At 45.3% G+C, this 24129-nt stretch overlaps 1 protein-coding gene across 1 annotated transcript in view; it reads left to right on the forward strand.

Annotated features, from left to right (window-relative positions):
• SESN3 (sestrin 3) overlaps positions 1 to 24129 on the forward strand; it is a 428084-nt gene that overhangs the window by 292686 nt on the left and 111269 nt on the right. The window contains exon 7 of the mRNA XM_069639226.1: positions 22035 to 22153. Within this exon, the coding sequence (XP_069495327.1) occupies positions 22035 to 22153 (119 nt within the window). The remainder of the gene's footprint in view (positions 1 to 22034; positions 22154 to 24129) is intronic.

Raw genomic sequence — 24129 nt, forward strand, 5'->3', positions numbered from 1 at the left:
CGATACCCAAGGGGCACAAAGTGGACAGACTTTGTAGAAGACATCCATGGGGATAAAACATCTGCAGCACAGTTTATACCATTGCTGCAGTCCATCCAGAGGTGCATTCAGCATTCTATACTCACCCCCAACCTTACCAGGGCAGTTAACCCCCGAATTGAAAAGATGTTCAGGCCAGCCCTCTCTGACACCTTATACATCAGGGGTCAATTAAAGCCCAACTCTCTCGTATGTACCGCAAGAAAGATGGCGAGCACACCCTTGACCTCTGCTGAAGCCCCTCCTGATAAGGAGAGCAAAAAGATATATACACTGGCAGGAAAGTAGCTTCCTCGGCTGCATACCAAGTAAGAATAGCTAATGACACCATGCTCTTGGCGAGTTAAAACTGCCATAAATGGTACGAGATGCTACAACAAATCGACTCCGTCCCAGAGCCTTTTAAAACACAGCTCCTGAAGACAGTGGCTGAGGGTAAGCAGGTGGCCAACTGCATCCTGAAAAATACTCTGGACGGAGCAGATAATGCAGGCCGTAGAGTAGCAGAGGGTACTTTTATTAAGCGGCATACATGGTTAAGACAATCCGGCTTTAAGCTGGAAACTGAAGCCACCCTACTCAATATACCAAACAAACCAAATGCCTTATTTGAGAAAACAGAAGAGTATGACACCCTTAAGTCCCTGGGACAGCTAACTAACAAACCCTTCATGCAAAGAGGCACGTTTAATATATGCCGATTTCAAGGACAACATTCTCAATTCTCCAACTATAGTCAGGGTGGACAAACGTCATCATGAGATTCCTCGCATTGGGCAGTCCTTCCAGCAACATTTTTCAAAGGTGGCACAGAAAGTCTAGGAGAAGGGGCAGAGCCTGCTCAACCAGAGGCTCCACCCCCCAAAGCAATGACCACCCGCTCCAGGTCCCCTCCAATGCCTCACCAGTAGGAGGTCGCATTTGTCAATTTACCCACGCATGTGAGGTGATCACGTCAGACAAGTGGGTACTTTCCACCGTGGTCGGGGGGGTATTGTATAGAACTTGTAAAGAGACCATCCAACCACCTGCCAAGACAGAGACAAACCACGCAGGAAGAACACATTCTGCTACACAAGGTCAAAGCACTGCTGGGAAAGGACGCTATAGAAATTGTCCCGACAAACCAGGTAAACAAGGGTATCTATTCAATGTACTTCCTTGTGCCCTGTCCTAGACCTGCGCCCTGCAAACACCTCTGTCGAGCCACATGACAACGCTACAAGAAGTAATGTCACTGCTAAAATGAGGGGACTACATGCCACCATTGGATATGAAAGATGCATATTTTCATATTTCAATGTTCCCAGCGCACAGAAAATTCCTGCACTTCAAAATAGCAAATCAATACTACCAGTTCAAGGTGCTCCACTTCCGCATAGCCTCCGCTCCAAAGGTATTCACCAAGGTATTGGCAGTAGTGGTGCTGCACTTACGCAGAGAATCAATCCCAGTGTACCCTTAGCTGGACGACTGGCTGATAACAGGGGAATCCCCTCAAATTTTCAAGGAGAATACCCAAAGAACAATCAACCTTCTGTTCAAATTTGGGGTTTTTAATCAACAAGAAAAAAAATCAATCCTCGTAACCCAAGCCAAACCAAGCAATTCCTAGGAGCCATCATAAAGACAACAGAGGGGCTTCCTCTCAAAATAACTGTATGCAAAGCAATGCGCCTGCTCGGGATTATGACTTCATGCATTTATCTAGTTCGATAAGCCTGGTTGCGCATGCGCCCAATGCAGAAGTGGTTAGCAAAACGGTTGTCTCAGGCAAACGGTCAGTGGGACGATCTAGTGGTTGTTTTTCGCTAACCCTAGTAAAAGCACTTTGCGGGTGGTCAAAGGAAAATCTGTTAAAGGGAAAACCCTTTCATAATCCCCCAGTCCAAGCAATACTTACAACAGACGCCTCACTCTCCAGACGGGGAGCCGATAACCTTCACCACACAGCGCATGGCCTGTGGACACAGATGACAGCCCATAACCACATCAACCTTTTGGAACTACTAGCGGTACTCAAAGCCCTACAAGCTTTCCAACTGCATCTAACAGACCAAACAGTGCAAGTCCTCACAGACAGCATCACTGCCATGTTTTACATAAACAAGCAGTGAGGCACACACTCTACAAGTCTGTCTAGGCTATCCCAAATTATTTGGATGTGTGCACTCAAGCGCAACATGTTCCTAGTGTCTCAAAATGTTCCAGAGGAACTCGGTGCTCTGGCAGACACTCTAAGCAGACATCCTCTACCCGAGGAACACGAGTGGTAACTCAACAGAGGAATTATAGACAAAGTCTTCTGTGTCTGGGGTTATCCTCCTTTAGACTTGATCGCCACAAACCTAAACGCACAATGCCCAGAATTCACATCCAGGTTTCCCCAACCCAAATCCAAGGGGAACGCCCTGTGGATGAGCTGGACAGAGAAATGTGCTTGCGCTTTTCCATCTACATCACTCCTGAGAAGGATAGTGCACAAGATGCACCAGGAACAAGTTTCTCTAATCCAGGTTGCTCCTATCTGGGCGAGACAACCTTGGTTTCCACATCTGCTCAAACTGGCGATGTGCGAACCAATCAAACTCCTGTGCCCCTACAACAACTTGGCAGCCTGGCTCCTGAAGTCATAGAGTTTGGACACTTAAAATTACCTCATAGGTGGATGGAAATCCTAAAGGAGGCACGCAAACCTAATACCAGACACTGCTACTTCAACAAATGGAAAATATGTGTAATATGTTGCAGATCAAAAGATGTAAAACCTATTGAATGCACCCCATCCCACATTCTTCCCTAAATGCTCCACTTACTAGTGTTAAGTGACTTCAATTCAGCAAACCCACTAAGTCAGTGCCTCGCCTGCGACGCCTAAGGGAAGCCCTTATTTATATATTTGTATGACAAGTTATAATCTGGATGATAAACCCTTATATAACACCCCTCTCTTTGAATCCCCCTGACCTCACTGAGCCAAGAAGTAGGTTTGTTTTGCAAATTAACAGATGTATTGAAAAATTAAACCAGATATATATATCACACTTTTATAATAAATTAATATTTGATAGCACACTTAGGCATATAAAAGTGATCAACAATGGATAATATTACAATAGTGCACTTATATGTTCACTTTTCCCCTTGTGGCAATTCACTCCCCCCCTATGCAATATAAGGAGATGGAAGTAAAGCACACAGTTTTCAGGAATACAATCACAATACAATACAAATTTCAGTTCCCCCCTAGCAAGCTTAGAGAAACAGGGATGGTTTTAAACACAGGCAAAAGTACTTTTAAATGTGGTATGCAAAGAAGGGAAAAATATGCTAAAAATGATTTTAATTCCCTGTAGGAGGTTCAGGGTAGGTGATAGCTATTTAAGATTAGTTCAAGTCACACTGGCAATATTCAGGAATGATTATCAGAGGGAAAACGGATTTCAGCAGTTGCAAGCGAAAGATGGCTATTTTTGACAGGAGCTAATTTTTCAATTCGCTGCAATTTAGTCGCGTGCGTCCAGCGCAAATACGGAATAACTATAAGGAATAGAATGATTTTGTGGAGATAGATTTTCAGAAATGAAATTAAAAGTTTCAGAATGACAGATGCGCTGTGGAAGGTTTAGGATCAACAGGATGGACACACAATTCTATGATGCGGTTCTAGATGGGTGGAAATGGTTTGAATTAAATTATTTTCAACTAAGATTGTTTTGCACAGTTCTGGCTGAGTACTCACAATATAAATTTGAAATAGGCCGTCAGGGTCTGGTCAGGTTTGGACTGGACTCCTGACGGGTGGTTCTGAAGTCACAGCTCTCTGGGTCAGCACTGCTCTGCTGGTCTGCTCTGGCACTCGGCACTGCATGGCGGTCTGGATCTCTGGTTCTGCTGGTCTGGATCAAGTGGATTCTGGATACAGCACTGCTTTCTGGGTACTGGCACAGGGTTCTAGCCAGAATCAAACAGCTCAGCCCGGCTGTTTGAATAATTTGCAAAAGATTTTGAGGCCTGCTGAAAAAGGATTCAGCTGGTGGTTCAGGCCCCTCTGCTACAAGTTCTGAAGTCTGGATTCTAAGTTCTGGTGTCTTCTGGATATTGTCTCGTCCGACAAAATGCTTCACAAGAAAGTGGAGAGTGAATGTCCCTTCCTGGGTTTCAATGACTCCTTTTATGTCTTTTGAAAATGGGTGTGTGCGTGGGCATAACTAAGCCTGCCCCTCACAACTTATCATTGGCCAAGCTCTCCTCTCTCCCTTGATTGGGGGAAGGAATGAAGTGTCATCAGGCATCAATTTTATGGCATACAGAAAGAACACTCCCCTTGTCAAATTGCACACAAATCTATGTTTCATCCAAATACATATTTATCTATGTACCATTTTTCTAACATTATATGTCCAGTTAACATATTTTCTGTAGCACCAAACCATTCGATCCCTGTCTTTGTAAGATGTTGTGTCCACTTATGACAGAATTCTCCCCTTTTCATCAAGAACACAACCTCTAAACTTTTCCAGAATTTACACAAACATGCACAAGGAATATGGGCATCAGATAATAAAGTGTAGATTTTTAGCATACAGACATTCTGAGTAATACCTTATGTTCCGCTACTACCCCCAGAACATACCACAGAGTCCTAACACCTCTTAAAATGTGCACAGAAAAATCACAAGAATAATGATATTAATTATATAATTTTGACAAGTCCGTGCGATGAATTATCCATTTTTTTTAAAATTATGCTCTGACCGAGAGGGGTGTGATTTCCCAAAGCACATGGTGGAATTTCTGGTTTGTCCACTTCCTCCAACTCGGGTTGCTCACAGAGGCACTGCTCCTCCCAGTTTCTTCCAAGAGGAAGCCATTTACGACCACCCTAATTTAACATTTGCCTGAGCCAAGGAAAGCTCATTGTGCTGTTTCCCTGCTCCCAGGTGCTCCTCCCCCGATTCAATCAGAGAGGTGTAATCTCCTTTTGGTGGGAACAGCAGAAGGCAGCCAGGCCTGCAAATGCAGTTGCTGGGCAAGTTTCAACTCCTGTCGGGGGTAGTTGCCGGGCAGAATTCAATCTCTTCAAGCCAGGCTTCAGCTAAATGTCACTTTTGTTCCAGTTTTCTTCATTCAAATCAAACTTACAATTTTTACACATGCAGCTAGAACGCTGATTCTAATTTCAAAACTATGACCTTTAAACAGTTGCAACCTATGTGACACTCAAAAGTAGGTCCCTCATTTATTTTAAACATTTCTATTTTAGTGGTTTTAAATCCAATTTCAGTTAAGCTGCTGACATCCACAGCTCAGCCAGTTTTGTTATAAACATTGTTTTGGGCTCTTCATCTTTCCAGATTTTGTATGCACACAAGACTACATTCTGCCAAATGTCTGCTGGCGTTCAGTGAGATTTTTGAATATCTTGCAATGTTTAAAATAGGCATTTTTAGCTTGCATTTCAGAGAAACAAAGGTGATTTCAAAGCGCTTTTTGAGCTAACAGGCACTGCTGTTTTTCCTTTGGCACCACGTTTCACTCATGCGCTTCTGGCCCATCATGCTCGCACTGGTGGGTGGCAGGTCAGGGAACCATTTTGGTGTGCGCAAAACATTCGTGGTTTTCCTGGATTCTGGCGCAAATGTGGGCTTTTCGGCCATCTTAGATTTTCTAAGCCCACCGCACCAAATGTTGCAGCATAATAACTTGAACGTGGGTCAAGACACCCAACACTAGACTCTGACCTAGTATAGAATTCCATTAAGGTTCACCTAGTGGCTCTGTTCGCTTACACCACTTCACAAACCAAGGTGTACTGGTGGAAAGTCCCTGTTAAGGCTTTCATGTAGGGAGTAAAGGGACTTTACCCTCCCCCCCCCATGTCCAACCGCCTCCAGGTTGGGATCTTAATGTGCTCTCAAAGCTCATGGGTCCACCCTTTAAGCCTATGCACAAGTCCAGCCTCAAATACCTAACATACAAAACAGCTTTCCTAGTAGCTATCACCTCGGTAAGATGGGTTAGTGAGCTACAAGCTTTGTCAGTGCAAGACCCTTTCTTTATTACCCACAAGGACAACACACCTTAGGTTTTCACCTAAATTCATATCCAAGTTCCATGTCAACCAATCCATTGAACTAACTTCTTTCAAACTCCATCCAACTCTAAGAGAAACCTCCTTACACTGGATGAAAGGAGGGCAGTTTTGTACTATGTAAACAAAACAAAACCGCTAAGAAAAACAGATCAACTGTTTGTCTCCATAGCACCTGGCAGGGAGGGTGATCACATTCAAAGAACGCAATCTCCAGATGGATAGTGAAATGCATAGAGCTCTGCTATTCCCTATCAAAGAACACCCTGCCTTTCGCACCAAGAGCTCACTCTACCAGAGATACAGGAGCTACTTTGGCATTTATTGCAAACGTCCCCCTTGACGCCATTTGCAAAGGAGCTACATGGAGTTCCGTACATAACTTTACTCATCATTACTGCATTGACACACATTGTAAAGCCGATTCACAGGTGGGACAAGTGGTGCTTAAACATCGATTTGCTTCCGTACCTTCTCACAACCCACCTCCTTCTCTAGATCCTACTCGCTAGTCTTTGCATAGCATGAGATCTAAGCAGATCCACAAGCCTCAGAAGAGATACATTACTCGCTGTAATCAAATTTCTGACGCTTGTATCTGCTTAGATTCACATGCGCCCACCCTTCCCCCCCTCTTGGAGTAGAAGGTGCATAGATGTTTTTCTGGTTTTATCACTTCTTACTGCACTATTACATCTGTACTCCCGCTACACTTCATGTTAGCTCGTGTCAGAAACAAAACAATCGGAGGCACCTCGACGCATGAAGGACCATGGGTACAGTGGACGTCACACTAGGGATATATTACTGGCACGTCCTGTCAACGTCCCTTTTCAAGTTTTGAAAACAAATTATGTTCTACTCCGCAACAGCCACTAGATGCCGGCCTATGCCTAGCATGTGAATCTAAGCAGATACAAGCATCCGAAATACTATTACGGTTAGTAATGTAGCCGTTTCTCTTCGCGCGACATTCAGCACTCAAATGCCACGCGTTCATCACCACACACCGCCCTCCTTTTCAAACGGCTCCACTTATCGAACACAGTACTTCAGACATGCTGGTGGTGCAGGAGATCTTGATCCGCTTCCACCGCTCGCCAGTATCCCCATGCTGATGGAACTGCTTTTCCCCCTGCCACCACTGCTGCTTTCTCCACGTGAATTCCCAGATGTGAATTCCCAGATAAGAAATGTATCCTACTCAATGTCTTTACTCACATCCACCTTACCCATTCATGGCATCTCTCCGCACACCATCACCCTCTCCATATTCAGAATTCTGCCATCCTCCACCTCAACAGCATTTTTCAACACATTCACCTCTCAGATTGGTTGGGACCATCTGATTGGCACCGCTTTCAAAGCTCACAGTAATTTAATCCTCACCCATCCAGCTACAGCCAAGTATTTTGGTATCTTTAAACACTTCCTGTTATACAGTGTCTTGGTACGCTCCTGGACACCTTCTATGCTTCCATCAATGATTGTGCAATCAAACGTCTTAATTCCTGCTCTTTGCATCCATGGTGGAGTCAATCTAGCGTTGGGCTTCCTCCCCCTACGCAATTCGAATGGGGTATCCCCGTGGTGGAATGGGGTGTGAATGTGTGCTACCACCATATTTTGCACAGCCAGTTTCTTTGATTGGCCCAAAGCCATCTAATTGTGTCTTTTATTACCCTATTAAAACGCTCTACCACCCCAATTGCTCTAGGGATGATATCTTGCACTAGTGTGTAACACTGTGGCGTTCCCCTTGGAAAACTCCTGCATCTCTCTGTATTTGAATTGCACACCATTAGCCGTTAAAATTACTCTGGGGTTTCTGTCTGTATGAAAAATTATTTTAAAAAAGTTCACTGACCCTTCCGGACCTCACATCCATCATGATCATCACTTCAGTACATCTTGTTAATAAATCGATTGCAACACAATAATCTTACTTCGGCTTTGCACTAGCCCCACTATGTCCAATCCTACCTTGACCCAGGGCCCATTGGGGACCTTCTGCCTGATCATTGGCCACTCGCGGCTCACACAATCTTTCTCACTCATCCTGTAAAGGATACAGTCTCTGATGGCTTTCTCCACTTGACGGTCAAAACCCTGCCACCAGTAGTAGCTTCTTATGCACGATTTATTGTTTGTGATTCCTTGGTGTCCTCCATGACCCAGGCTTATTATATTTTCCCCTAACATCTTCAGTGGTATTATCCAGTCTCCGCTCTTTAGAAAATCACCATCTTGGTAAATCTCTTCTTTGACCTACCCTAGTGCATTTAAATCCCCTTCATGCAACTCTCTTTTGTTCCATCCATGCCTTCGGATTGCATTCCTTATTACCGTTAGTTCCTCATCGGTTGCCATAGCTTCACGCCACTTTAATTTGGGTATCGTTTGAGCATCAATAATCATGACCTGGCAAATGCAATAGTATATTCTTTATCTCTCAGTTTGAGTTTGTGATGCACATAGACCGCTGGCATTCATGCTTATAATTATTAATTGCTGCCTTCAGCGGTTTGAGTTCTTCATCATACTCACTGTTCCATTCAAACGTGGAGCCCTTTTTCATGACTTCCCTCGAGGGTTTTGTTTCGTTGGTAAAATTAGACACAAATCTGGAATTCTAGTGTACAATGCAGATGAATGTCCTACATTTTTCCTTGCTGTCTGGATGTGGACTAAATTTGCTGTGGTCTCTCTTCATCTTGCACTTTTCCTTAATAATATGAGGCTGTCTTCAGCTGATTTAGTTCACACTTACCTTAGTCTATCATTGTGTTCTTCCATTGTATTTGCCGTGCATAAGAATGTCGTCTTGGTAAAACAGCACTGCTTCTTCACCATTCAAAACCTGGTACACGACATTCTGCGACATAGTGGAAGCTGACACCTGCCAAAATGGCATCCTCACATATTCTCCTTCAGGAGTTACAAACGCTAAGTAATCTAACTTGATGGCGTCAAAAATGTTTGCCGGGCCAATGGTTTATAACATCTCATGTATGTTGTAACGAGTGTTGGTCTGGTGTGATGCATTTATTGATGGCACGAAGGTCTACACAAATGTGCAGCTTACCTGTAGCCTTCCTTACCACTACTAGAGGTGATGCACAACCTGCTGCTTCAATCCTCTTTTATTCCTTGTTTCTCCATTTCCTCTCATTTTTGCTTTACTTCATTCCTAGGCATGTTTTGCAACTCTTGTGCTACCGTCCCTGAACCCTGTCTCTTGCGTATCCTATGTACAAATCCTTTTAGGCAAACCAATTGCGGTGAGAATGTGGATGTTTCCAACTAAACCGGCGCATGATGCGCTTCTTTGTCGCATACATTTTGCCTTGGGCTGAACATCCCTTAAGCTAAAAGTCCAGCCAGACCAACCTATAAGGTCCATATGTGTACCGCCATAAGTTACTGGTCTGGTACCCACTTTATGTAGATCCTGTCCTCTGAATAGGCTGATAACCGTGTCTTCTGGGAGCAATGAGTACTTCGCACCGGAATAAATCATCATGACTACTGGCTTATTGTTCACTCACGCTACTTCTTTGAGTCCATCAATAACGTCATCTGAGCTTGCCACCATGCCTATAATTTCTTCCTCGATGAGGTCCTCCACATAGTTGACCTAGTCCATAGACCTGCAGCACCTTGTGAGAGGGCCAGATAATGTGCCATGCAAGGCACGCTGTCCTATTGGCCCAGTGTTGGTTGCTGGCACATCTTTAACATTTCTTCTGTTCCTGCTGGGATGCCCACCTGATATTTCTGTTTGTAGCTTCTCCTAGATGTGGTGCATAAAATTCTGCCACCACTCGTTTCTTTCATTCCGTACTGCCAGTTTAGATGCTATGTGTTCCTCTTTACCACTGGCCTGTTCTTCAAAGTGTGTTGTTTCTGGTTGGTTGGTTTGTTTGTTTAATCATTTATAATGCGCTCCAGACCCTGGGGTATCGGGGCGCCACAGTTACAGAATATGTGAAGCTTGAATACAGAAGTTTGAGGGTGATACAGGAACAATCATGGATACATTACATCATACAGTACGGGAACAATCGTGGATACATCATTTCATACGGTAACATACATCATGGAAATTATATACATTCTATATACAAGAGTTAGTTTAGGTGGGTGAGAAGGGGTCAGGGGTGTACAGAAGTGGAAGGCAAGTCTGTAAACATGTGTGAATCTACTGATCTGTGGATTTAAGCCAATTCATGTCATTAAGTCTGAAGTTCTGGTAAGGTTGGTCTTCTCTGATGAGGTGTGACAAAGAGTTCCAGAGTTGGGCCGCTTTGACGGGGAAGCTGCAACCACCGATTTTGGAAAGCTTAAATCTTGGGATGGTGAGGCAGTTGGAATGGGCTAGTCTCGTGGGTCTGGTAGATGTTCTCCTATGGAATCTCTGTCAGGTAACTAGGGGCGGCATTGTTGAGTGATTTATAAGTAAGGGATGATGTTTTTAATAAGATTTTTATTGTGAGTAGGGAGCCAGTTGTTATGACGCCTGATGGCCGATATGTGAGATCTTCTTGCAACGCCGAGTGCAGCTGTTAGGGCGTTATTTTGGAGGATTTGTATCCTCTGGATAATTGCTTTGTTGGCGCCAATATATAGGGCGTTGCAATAATACAGCCTGGAGAGTATGAGGGCTCTGGCTAAAATCATGCAATTATTCTCGGACAGGAATGGTTTGCCTGTCCTGATGAGCTTACAAGTGTAAGCATTGGCGGAAGCCATGGCGTTAACTTGTTTGACAAAGGAGCGTGTGGAATCCAGGTAGATCCCCAAAGGCTTCACCTCCTTAGCCACCTTGATGAGGTTGCCGTCTATTAAGAAGGAGGCATACTCCTGGCCTAGTTTCTTGAAGTTGGATTGTGTGCCCAGGATAATAAGCTCGGTTTTATCATCGTTCAGGCAAAGATACACTCTATTCACCAAGGCCGAGTCCTCAACGTGATCCCCGGAAAGTGGGAGGAGAATCTGAGTATCATCTGCATAGTTGGTTTAGGTGATACCCAGAAGGTCCAGATCATCGAAGAGGGGCTTGGTGAATATATTGTAAAGAGTAGGTTGGTTGTTTATGCCCATCATTTACTGTTGTCTTGCAAACTTCCATATGTTCCATTTCGTTGGCAATGTGCAGTACTTCTCGCCCTGCTGTTCCAGCACTCTGACATGGACTCACCATGTAGCGTTTTCTCCAATTGGGGGCCAAAATATCACGTTTTCGCTAGACCCCTGAAAACCGTTTTAAACACTCTTCTTTTTGACTCCGCTCCCAAAAAGTTATCTTTCTAGGATCATGCCCATCCTTTTTTGGTAGCGTATCTATTTTCTTGCACTTGTCTTATACTCATTGAGGTGTGAAGCTTCCATTTCCGTGAGATCCGGCAGTTTCTCGTACTGTACTTGCCCTGCTGTCCCCAAACAGTGAAATAACAACAATTCCTTCTACTCTGCACTATAGTTAGCTGGAAGGACCTCTTTGATCTGTCTCATCGTATGGGTGGATTGCCTGGTTCTGCTAGAAATGTCATGGGGGTGGGGGGCTTATGTTCTGCATGTTTGAACTGTCATGGCTTGTTTCACTTGTAGCCATGGTTTCAGTCTTTACCTTTTCTTTCCCCTTACAGATGTATACATTTTATTTGTAGTGCGTTTCACTATAATCACTGATAATCTTGCAATATTAGTGATGCATGGCAATCCTTGTCCCTTTCTGTTGTGTTCTTCTTTCCCACGCAAGCAGGTGACACTATGCCAGTGTTCTCTGTGGCGCGTGCTCTGTCGCACCGGCATAGGGTGCGATGATGCAACGTAGGCCTCCAACCGTTTCTGTTCGTGCGGCGCTCGGCACTCGAACGCCATGCATTCATCATTGCAGTTGAACTGAGACTTGTGCTGCCTTTGCAAACCTGCAGCTATTCTTTGCAATAATCTCAAAGTCTTCATGTTGTCTTTGAACAGTTGTTTAACATTTTCCGCAAGCTAATGTATTCTAACCTCAACTAGGGTTCATTCCTGAAAGTTTGACAGCTCCTCTTTGCCATAATCAGAGCTTTATTCTTGGGTTTAACCATTGACTCACATTTCTTTTCCCAGTGTTTGAAAAGCTTCACTCTAAACACATCTTTTGGGACTCAAAATGGAACCCTTGAACATTGGCCAACAATCGGCACCTAGATAGTTACTTACCCTTTCCAGGTTCCATTTTATCTACAGAGCATATTTTTACAAATATATTTTGTTTGCATTCCCTTATTGTACACACCACCCCCTTCCGAGAGTGAAGCTTTGAGTCTTTTGCCATTTTTTCATCGGGGAGAGACGGGCCCCTGTGGAGAAGTCCTGCAGCCTGGCCATGGTTTTGTTGTTTGCTCTGCATATATTTGCTCCAAAGAGTTTTCCTCTTAATTGCAGTAATTGCAGACAATCACATTTTGGGGAACCCAGGGGTTAAGGGTTTCGGGGTACTCCGGTAGAGTAAAGGACAATGTGGCCACATCGTCTTAAGGATTTCGGCCTGGTGCAAACATTGTGGAATTTCTGAGGTGCTTCACATAATTGGGAGCTAAATCTGTCAGTGCTTTAGGCCCTGCTGTGGCCCCAGCAGGTGTGCCTGGGCAGTGATGTGTCTGAAGGTGCATCCATCCCACCAGACTACCTACTAGAGTGAAGGGGGCATGTCCATCATTAGTCTATCTCAGATAGACCATGCAAGTCCCCTAAAACCTTTTTAACAAAGGGGCTCAACAGAACAGCCTCCGTCATGCATGTCCAGTGTTGTTAATCTCTTGAACCAAAAAACGTGACTCTAAAGTCAAACACAAGAGAAGAAAGCTACAGACCAGTAACAATGGCACCCCAGCAAGGCCTCTTTTATGGACTGGTTTGTCACTCTTTTTCCAGTGTTCATTCGGTGCCATCATTGTACTATTTAAAAGCATTCTATGTTAGCAATGATTTTCAAAGCCTCTTTGACTGCATCTGGATCTATTCCATGCTTCGATCCTTGAGAGAAATGGAGGATAAGAGGATTCTCAAACAAGCACCCCACCATGATTCCCGCTTGAGAAGCCCACTTTTTCAGTGCAGTTTTGGAAGTAAAGCTTGTAATGCTGCTTATGGTTAAGAGGGAGCCATTGCGAAGTCCAAAGGCAGACCTACTGCAGACAGTAAAGCGGGATAGCAGCCCCGGTGCCCTCTAGAAGCGCCATGCCCGGCAAGCCAAGGGGAAACCTGTCCCATTGCAGAGGCCTAATCATCTTTCGTACTCCACCAAAGGTGACTTTCTGAAATGTGAGTGAGCAGGTGCAGAATAAACTTGCTGGGAACATTTGCTCTTTGACAATTGCAAATCTGTATCTGCTACCACAAAGGTCACCTGTGGGCAGATGTGATGCAAGCGTCTTCCCACACTGAATTATGTTTGGACTGCCTAATGAGCCGCAGACTAGATAAAGTGTCTCCCCTGAATCTGAGATTAACAGCTGATATTTCAGGCTCTGTCCAAGGGGGACATATGGCCTTTCTTTCCAAGGCCCGCTGGCCCGGTGCCAAGAATGATCAAGATCAAACACAGTCAGCTGTAGCGCAATTAACTCTGGTCAAAGGTAGATCCGCTGTCGAGCCACCTGCTTGATTCTAGATAGCTCGAGCTGCTTAGTAACCAACCCAGTGTAGGAGTGTTGGGGAAATGCTTGGTAACTGCGCACGCTGGAATCAGTTCCATACACTGCACCGGCGAGCCGCCACCCAGGCAGACAACCATCTCTGTAGCGGCGGTTTCAGGGGCTTGCTTAATCTCCTTCATGGGTCTCTGCTTAACATTTCTAATCATTGTAGCAGCAGAACTTTGCGGTTTGGAAATTTGAGAAAGCATCTGCCTTTTTAAGTCCTTAGTAGAGCAATGGAATGTTGTGTCACTGACATGCAACGCTAAAGACGTTTACATTATATATAAAGTCTGATTTCTTAAAGGCAACCCCAATACTTTTTTACTTGTGCACAAGCTCATATTTGTCGGCGAAGGAAAAGTTGTGGTTAAACGATAGTAACGTATTTACCTCCAGGTTTATACACTGCCAATTTCTGACTTTGGAGGTAAAGTGGGGGGATTATTTTCAGTAGCTGGAGGAGAATCCTCCACTTATCCTTTAAAGTGAGTGGATTTACAGCCAGCTGAATTACCACTCGCGGTAAATTCACCAAACCCCCAGTGCAGTCATATGGAGGATTTACACCTCTGGTACCCCATTCTTAATCCGGTGGTAAATCCAACAGACCCAGGGCCTGATTCTGAGCCTGTGTTGAATGTAGTGTGGGAACCCGACCATCTGCCCCCCCCCCCCACAGTTTCCAGCACCGCCATTCTGAGGTGTCTGGAAGTATTGGGGGGGCGGAGGGTGTAGGTGCTTTACAGCAGCAAAAGCTGCTTAAACTATCGTACTAGTGGCACTGGGAGCATTTCCTAAAAGACTGCCACTTTTCTACTTTAGGAATGGTTTCTTAAGCTTTCATTAAACTAAACTAGAAAAGTGGTGCTGCAGTATAGGAAATGCTTTTTTTATAAAGGGGGGAAAAAGTGTACAGCAGCATTTGACGGCACCTCAGAGGTGCCGTGTTTTAACTCGTCTTTTTGTCGTGTTAAAGCAGTGCTTTTGGAAAGACTCCCCTCGCATTGTCTGCCCTGCATTTCTCATGGTTGCTATGGCTGTTGTCAAGCAGTAAATGGGGCACATGCAAAAGTCATGGCTTTGATGCCAGACCGCCACATTACCATGTTATCAGAATCTGGTGCATTTAAGGAAAGTGTTCATCCTTCATAGATGAACCCTTTCCTCTTTTTTCATGCATCTCAGAATCTGGCCCTCAGTGTTGTCAAAAGTAAATGTGTTTGGTTGTATTTGCAAAGGAAATACCATACATTTCGTTGTGGGGACCTCAGAGTTATAAATGCAGCAGAAAGGGAGGAAAAGTGCACAATTAGCCCGTTTTATTTTTCAGAAGGTTTGTAAAGTGGGATTCAATCAATGTAACGAATATTTTTTATAGAACACATTTTTCCATTTTACCTAACCTATGCTCTGTTGCTGCAAAGTGATATGCGTATTAAACAACCCTTAGAAATAAAACATATTCTACTAGTGTGAATGCCCATGATCACGGGCCAAAGTGTGTGGGGAGAGCAATTCAGTGTTAATATTACACCTGGCCTTATATATTTCTAAGGCAACAGCTCTCTCTTGCGGTGATAACAGACGAAGTGGGCAGTCTCTACTGCACATGACTGCATCATACAAACATACATCTGACCTTTTATTATATTGTATGATAAATAGGGTTAGGAATGTGGCTCTAGTCCCCATTGTATGTCTCTGTACATGTACACATATCACGACATGTATAGTTGCGCAATACTTCATATTGACTTCCTGGAGATCCGAGCATCATGGACCTGCTTCATTTTTGTGCCGTCCCTTTGCCCCAAACCCACTCCGATCCCTTATTGCGGCCATAGATTGCCATTTTTGCTAGGACACCTTCACAACCCAAGCCAACAGGGCATTGACTTCTTGGAGCCTGAACAACAGCCCCTCATCTGCCTTCTCCATCCTGTTGCTGACTGCCCTGGCCTCGATCCACTCCCAGCTCTCCTTGTGGCCATGGATCGACTAGTGCACACCCAGGTAACCAGTACCAACACTCCATTTGTATTGGAACATAGGCATCCAGCCATCAGGTGGCCAGGTGAAGGGGGAATGACAGGGGGAATCACCTCTTTTTCCTTCCCTTCAGACGGGCTGCTTGTGACAGTGAACCCACCTCTGTGCTCGTGCTCCATCCACTGCACTCCTGCATGTGTGTACCATGTTACAAACCACTCTAAATCTCTATGGCTGTGTAAGTAATCCACCGCCCCAAATGAGGCTCCCATAGCTAAATCCAGACTGTTTGTCCATGCACTGACATTCCCGCCGGGCACCTGTCAGCTTCCCCCTTTTCCCTTGTTGCTTGGGTGCCCAGGGAGGTAGACATACTCGCGCCCCCATCCATGTTGGGCTACATCAGGGCTCCCCTCCCTGCTTATCCACCGCTCTCCTACAAGAGACCCCCACTCCCTACCTGCCTCCCGACCTTGTCCACTAAATTTGCATTTTGAGGTTAGATAGATCACCCGCACAGGTTAGTCCTTAGCATGGCTACCCACAAAGGAGTGTTTCTTCCTCCCCTGCCCATCTTAAGGGGAGCAGATTCAGCTCATTCAGCCCCATCTGCACTCTCCCACAGTAGATCGTGAGACTGCCAACTGAATTGCATGCTGGCTGATCTTCCAACACCCTTGACCTGCAGTGGAGCCTTCCAGTCTTTCAACTTCATCTCTGACAAAGAAGGCACCATCTGACTGCCTCCTGCCACCCTCCCCTGCCCTCACTTGCTACCACAGCCTCCCACCCCACTTTCAAGATGAGGTGGCACTATGTTCAGCCTATGTTACCAGGCCCCTCAGTGTAAACGTATCCTCCTTCATGGTCTGGTTTGTAGTTCGTCAAGAAGCAATGATCCACCCCTTTAAGAGTACTGCAAACATTTCAGGGATTAGAACAGCAGCAAATATGAATGACTGCTTAGAGATCATTTACCCTAAGACGATACGTAGCAAATACACAAAAATAGTTAAAACTCTCACATTGCAAGCCAGTCCCAGCCAGTTGTTTGCAAAGTTTTGTATTTGCTCAAAAACGGGCTATATGATGAGAGACGGTCATCTTTACCCATAACATAAACAAATTGCTTCTCCTTGAAGCAGTGTATTGTGATTTACCTTCTTCCAATCTACTCTGCTCAGTATAGATGTGATGTCAGTGCCTGGAAGTGGAATGTTGTGTGAGGGTTCTCTGCTGGGTGTTCTTTGGATGACAGTTGGTGAGGCGCTGGCTTAGAGAAAGGGTGGCTGCTGGCGGTTCCCTAATGTGCCTGTGACTTGTAACCTTTACCCTGATCTTATCTGCACTGTAACTAAATAAAGAAGATTCCTTTTCTACATGGGACTACGTGTCATCTTGGGACAAGGCCATTTTGTATCAATGGCGACGAGTTGAACTAGCGCTGTGCTGTGGAAGGGACCTCTGCTGTACTGGGAGGGGGGGAGACAGCCACTGACCCCCAAAACTCTGGAAGATAAGTACTCTCTGTGTGAAAGTTAGTGGCCAGTCTCTCTGGGAAGATCTTGGAATGGCCATTCTAGGCCAGTGATGGAATTGAAGGGCAATCAGAAGCATGCCTGTGTTAGTCTAAGTGGATTGTGTTTTCCTTCTGCTTATTTTCTGGTGATGCCTAAACTGGTTGTGGTAACTGTGCAGGGTGTACTGTCCAGGAAGAGCCAAAAGCGATATCAGTAGACAAGTGAAAATTACTGTGGTGCGGTTTGGGGTGTGGTCCTCAGGCCGATGGGAGAAGTGTTGCAAAGTTGATACTGCGGTTGCCGGCACATAACGGATCGGCAAGTGAGCTCTTGGCATGCTGAGCGAGCTGTTGTGGGAGAAGAAGCAGGGAGGTACGGCTCCATGTAGAGCTGCGTGCTTGGGGGAGTACCGATGATCATGATGACATCACCACTGGATGCCAGGGGTGCATGGCAAGTGACATGTCAGTGGCCCCTGGGTGCAGAAGCTCCGTAGTGAGGCATGGATTGCAATGGGCAGTGAGGCGCTCGGATCATCAAAAAACCTGCGTAAAGAAGCTTGGGATTTGGCCGGTAGAGCAGGAGAGCTTGTGTCGAACGGCGTGTCACCTGGAGAACTTTGGACGATGTGTGCCTTGGAGGTACTGTTTGAGGGCCAAGTAACTTTGGGCATTGGACTTCATGCAGCACGGATTGTTGTTTTTTGGTTGATGTCGTTTGGGAAGTACGGTTTTTAGATGGACTTAGGTGCAGTTCTGAAGTAAGGTAATGTGGGGAGAAGATCATAATTAAATACCACGGCAGCCAAGTGACCTTCAGAGGGAATGATCTATTTGACAGTGGAGATTGGAGTTCTACATGGCGATGTGGAGTATTGTTAATAACATAAGAGCTGTTCCGATGCAGTGCTGTCTCGGTTATGGGAACAAATGCCCTGGATTGTTTCGAGGCGATGTGAGGCCCGTGATAAGCAAGAGCAGGTGATGTGTGTGCATTGCAAGGGTAGCATGTCATGGCCTCTGTTAGGTAATTTAAGCGACAGTCAACTTCTTCTAGACACAGTGCTCTTTGATGTCAGATAGATGTTTTAACTATGTTTTACTCCACAGGTGCAACCGAGGTTGCAAACGTTGGGTCTGGACAATGGACTTAGTGCTGATCTTAGATTCCTATATTTTCCATGTTTGTAGAGTACCTACTTATTGCGCTTGAGTCAGTGGAGATGCAAACATGTGCTCTTTAAACATTGTGTGTGTAATGACGGCAGAGAAGATTAAGAGTAAAGTGTAGTGTTTATTTTACCACTGTCATGGCATGCTAATCCTCAGGCCCAAGTGACGGCATTAGTTAGTATAGGTAGGCAAGTGCTGGTAGAGGTTGTTGAGAAAGTGGCTCTGCACTGTCTACTGGTTGCCTTTGGGGTGTTGGACACCCGTGTCATATTTGTTTGTTGGACACCCAGGAGAGCAGTGTTAGACACCACTGGCAGAAGAGGTGTTGGACACCTATGTGGAGTAGGGAGGTATTTCACATTTTTCAGGAATGGCCGGGCTCGAGCCAAATCCAAGTGACGGCCACTGACTCCCCTCCAGGGCACTTGAGGCTACAGCATCTCATGTCAGTGGTCCCGGAAATGTTTACTGACTGGCAGTCACAACCAGAAGCGTATGTCCGCTTATGCCTCTGGGCAGACGGGGAATGACATGGGTCATCCTATATATGTAATTCTTTATTATGTGGCTGGGACCGTCCCATTTTCATATTGCTCCAAATAAAATTCGGACCTTGTTTTCCATAATAGCCTGGCCATTCCTTAACCACTCACAGCCGAAGCCACAGCGTCAAAAACCCTCACTGGCTAGGACCTTTGTGACACTCCGATAAAAATGGACGGTCCCAGCCACATTCACATTTTACTGGTAGAAGCGGTGTTGGACACCTATATGGATGCTGGGGGTGTTTTATATTTTCAGACTTCATAGTCTAATGTGTTGGACACCTAGTTAATGGTAGAAAAGGTGTTGGACACCATGTTCGCTAAGTGGGGGCCGACACTGAGTGTTTTGCAGAGGAGTTGAACATCTGTGTGTGTTGAGTTTTCAAATACATTTTGCAGTTTGACACAGCTGAGGGAGTGCACCAGTGACTGGGTCACATGCATGGTTTTACACCTACACAGTGGATGTGTGTTTTGTTACATGTCTGGGAGGTATATTGGTGTCACCGCTGATGGTGATGAAGTGATCCTTTGAATTGAGATATGTGCAGTAGACTCATGTCGTTTTGTTTCGGCTTTGTATAGTAGCTGCTGTGGATAGAGTTGGGATGTATGACGGTGTTAGGGTTAAGTGGAGTTTCTCATAGTTGGATATGGTGGAATTAGAATGGAAGCTCTGAGGGATTTATATTTTTGCATGGTTCTATATTTGTTTTGTATGTTGCTTTTGGTGTGTTTATTTCCTATTTCTCATAAGGGGAGATGTGTTGTGGTTTACCTTCTTCCCAGCTACTCTGCCCAGTATGGATGTGGTGTCGTGGGTGGCTGGAAGTGAAATGTTGTATGTGTGTTCTCTGCTGGGTGTTCTTTGGATGACAGTTGTTGAGAGGCTGGCTTAGAGAGAGGGTGGCCGGTGGATGTTACCCAAAGTGCCTGGGACTTGTAGCCTGTGCCCTGATGTTATCGGCTCTGTAACTAAATAAAGAAGATTCCTTTTCTGCATGGGACTACGTGCCATCTGTCGACAAAGACACTTTGCATCACAGTGTTTATCTTTACTTCCCAATTAATGGTCGCTTTAGGCTTGTTGCAAAGGAAGCAGCACCTTCACTCGTTATGACACGAGCCTGGTAATGATTCAAACTAAAAATCTATACTCAGCCTCTTTGCCAGCCTGTTCAAGGCCTTGACATCCTGACTTGCTTTCTGCAATGAATCGCTGTGTTGATGGTACTGAACACGTTTCTCTTCCTACTAGCCTTTCTGCCTTGGGATGGGCAATCCCAAATATGGAATGGAATATAATGCTGCTGCCCTGCAAGCACTGACTGTAGCCCTATTCACAGTACTATCCTCCAGCTCTCGGTGCACTATTAGCATGTTTCTTGGTACATCCACCCCTACCCTTCAATCTCATAAACTCTCTTTGAGAGACTTTTGGAAAGATACTGTGCACAGCGCCCAATCACAACCCCTATTGATGAAGACTCTTAATCTGTAATCCTCTGACCATCAAATAATAATAACGCAGTCCTAGTGGTGTCTTGTCAAAATAAAAGGGCCTATACTAATACATCTATTGCCAGTCTTTACCTCTAAATACAAATAGTGTCGGAAACAATGTTATGTAAATTAAAGAAGTGTTCACGAAATGATAAATCAGGATATTCAGGCCATTGGCCTCCCTTCCCCACGTTTTCAGCACAGGACAAGACGAGGCACTCAAGCTTAGCACAGTGCCTGGCTTCTCTAGCACGAGGGTGCAGTTCATACATTAGCATCAGGTCCTTCTGTGCCCAAGTCTCTTTGCCTTTCAAAGTCTCTTCTTTTAGAGGGCCTGATGCGACAAACAAACAATACGTTATTTTCCAACACAGTAGACCGGGAGGTGCTTACGGACACCCCACATCGGCTCATGGGGGATCAGCAACCTCGTCCCATGCTGGTTCAAGTCCTACCTCGACAACCGCCAGCTGTTTGTTCAGATGGACTTGTCTAAATCGCCAATGCTACCCGTAACCTGTGGAGTCCCACAGGGTTCCATCCTCTTACCAGTGTTCTTCAATCTATACACGGAGCCGCTGGGAGCCCTCCTAGCCACACAAAACATCCACATCCACCAGTACGCCAATGACACACAGCTATACCTCAAGATCGACTCCATCAACGACATCCATAGGCTCAAAACCTTCCTCTCGCTAATCCAGTCTTGTATGTCCAATCTTCACTCTCTCCCAATGCAGGCACAAATCACCTTCAAGTCTTACTACATCATCTATAAGGCAGTCTGCCTCAAGTCACCCAGCTACCACACAGAGAAACTCAGTATCTTTGGTGGATAGCGCACAACCAGAAGCCAGGACACGTGCAGACTTGAAATCCGCCACTGCAAAAAGGAAAGGACCAAAAACAAGCCTTCTCTGCCTATGCCCCAAGATTATGGAACCTCCTCCCCATCAGCATCCGACTCGCCTCCATGCTTCTACAATTCAGAAAAGTACTCAAGACCCACCTCTTCAAGGAATTTCTCTGCCGCAACACCTGTCTCGCTAGATGCCACCCTCCCCTCTCCTCCCTGCCACCTGGTACAGCTGGACCTCTCCTCTGTGCCCCTCTTTACCCTACCACTCACTGTAGATCTGTTCTGTTTTTACCTCTGAAAAGCGCTCTGTTATGCATCTGTACTGTTGTATACCTCTGTAAAGCGATCAGCTATGTATCTGTATTGTTGTATACCTCTGTAAAGTGCTCCGTTGCTTCTCGAAGCTAGGTCCGCGCTCAATAAATACCATAATAATAATAATAATAATAATAATAATGCACTGCGAGTTGCAGGGTTTCATTTTGTAATGTAGCTCTTTTTTTCTCTTCTGCCATTCTTTTCTGAATTGACTCACTGACATTCTGAACATTTTCTTAGTTTTTATGTAGCTGAGTCTTATAGCTGTGCTTATATTTACATTGCTTTTTCTGCTTTTGCTCAGCTTTTGATGATGATCTGGTTTCCTTGTCCACTGCCTCACGTTATATTGAAGATCCAGGATTTGGCTACAAAGACTTTGCTCGGAGAGGAGAAGAGCACTTACCAACATTCCGAGCCCAGGTTTGTAAATTAATGAATTACACTGTGTTCCCCTAACTATTGTGCCTTACAGAAGGTCTACTGGAGACTGCATTGGAATAACATATGTACTTGTATGCATCCTATCCTAGTGTCCTCCTTTCTCCAAACTCCTGGGAAATCCATACTGCTGGTACAAACAACAGAGCACTTAATGTAAACCATAATACAATGGAAGCCTGTGTGCATGCACAGCTCTGCCCACATACAGGCCCAGCCGCTTATGCATGCACCAACTTCTGTATCTCTTTCCTTGGTGTAGACTTAAGGATCTTTACACAGACAGTGTTTCTGTCGCAGTCGTATTGGGAAGGAGGTTAATCAAGCTCCAGATTCTCTGGGGGTCCCTATACAGTTCTAGTGACCCATCTTTCATAAATTCTGTCGGATTTTCATGTCCGTCAAGTAATCGTTTTTGCTATATTTTTCACCAAAGCCTATTCTCTGAGGTGGAACTACTCTGCAGCCTCTTGATGTATGAAGGGCTTGGAAGTTCCTCATTGACAGAACTAGGGATTTCTGAACTTTTGGAATTTACTCTGGGATTTACGCAGTTCTATTTCCAAGGAAGGAGGCATGCAATACTTCAATGCCTAATGAATAGTCTGTACCCTGAGATTATAATTCATCCAAAGGTTTATGATTCTGACAGACATCCATGCACATGCTGTAAGGGCATGTGCATGGCTTCCTGCGACATATCTCTCTTTATGCCATTACATGGGCTACGCAATGCGATTTATGTAAGCATTACTCCTTGGACTCAGATCCCAATCTAATAATGTTTGTTCAGCCAGAAGTTGGCCAAGATCATTTTTTGGCTAAAAAAGGAGGGACTGTATCATCCTCCTTAGATGATATTATTGGTGCTTTGTAATCAATCTGAGGTGCCTGGAGCAGGGGTGGCAGGATGACCCAGTAAGTGCAGGTTACTACATACTACATGTCACCTGTGCCTGTAGTATGGCATACTTGCATCGTTTGAGTTGCTCAGTAAGTCACGGATAGAGTGGAAGTGTGTCTGTGTGTGTCACCTGAAGGTGTCTCCCTGACTAGTTCCTGGGGGATCTGTCATCCAGGTGGCCAGGACACAGCCATCGCAATTGGATCCAGTTCCTGAGGGAGGATCACCTGGAGGGGGGGTACTCGGGGAGTGGAAGCGGGACACTGACGGGCAATACGCTGTGTCTCCCTTCTTGCAACACCTTTTCCCAATTCTCCTATGTAGGATACTCAAACACTCTACCTCCCCCCTTTTCCGACACGAACACTTTCGCACATCACAAAAGACAATGGACTAACACCGGAGCCATTTACCTGACGTGCCCCACCACAAGGGTCAGGCAATTAACCAAAATCACACACACACACACCTAACTGCCCTTTCCCCACAGGGATAAAAGGTGGAGGACAAGAGCACAATACGAGCAAGGCAGACCGCACAGCGAGAGAGCTATCCAAGCACGGCAGTTCAAGAGGAGGAGAAAGGCAGCGAGAACCGAAGGTGTGACGAGGAGAGAAGCAACCTTGCCCTTTCCGACCCAGACCTGCAAAGCCTCTGTGGAAGGAATCTTAAGACCGCAAACAATAGCCAGAGTGTGTTGCAGCAGATGTTAACGGTACACAGAGCAAGCCTACGCTGATAAGCAGGACAGAGGGAGATGGCTGCTACCGTGGTACCATCCTCGACTCAAGATACAAGTAAAGCCAAGCGGTTCATCACTGCTGGTGAGTCGAAGGGAGAACCAATTAGAAACCGAACTGTGTTGAATGAAAATCGCAAATTAATAAAAACCAGCTGCAGAGGGGTCCGGCACCACGTGGGTGCTCACTCGAGCGACTCTGGTTGATCCCGTGTTTGTTGAACTACTAATACTAGAAGGCCCTAGGAGAGCCGCAAGGAAAAGGTCAAAGTGGTCATACAGGGGTCTAGCAACACCCCCTGGACAGTCGAAAGA

The sequence above is a fragment of the Ambystoma mexicanum genome, chromosome 7q, assembly GCF_040938575.1.
Source record: "Ambystoma mexicanum isolate Mex_15411 chromosome 7q, UKY_AmexF1_1, whole genome shotgun sequence".
Taxonomy (NCBI): domain Eukaryota; kingdom Metazoa; phylum Chordata; class Amphibia; order Caudata; family Ambystomatidae; genus Ambystoma; species Ambystoma mexicanum.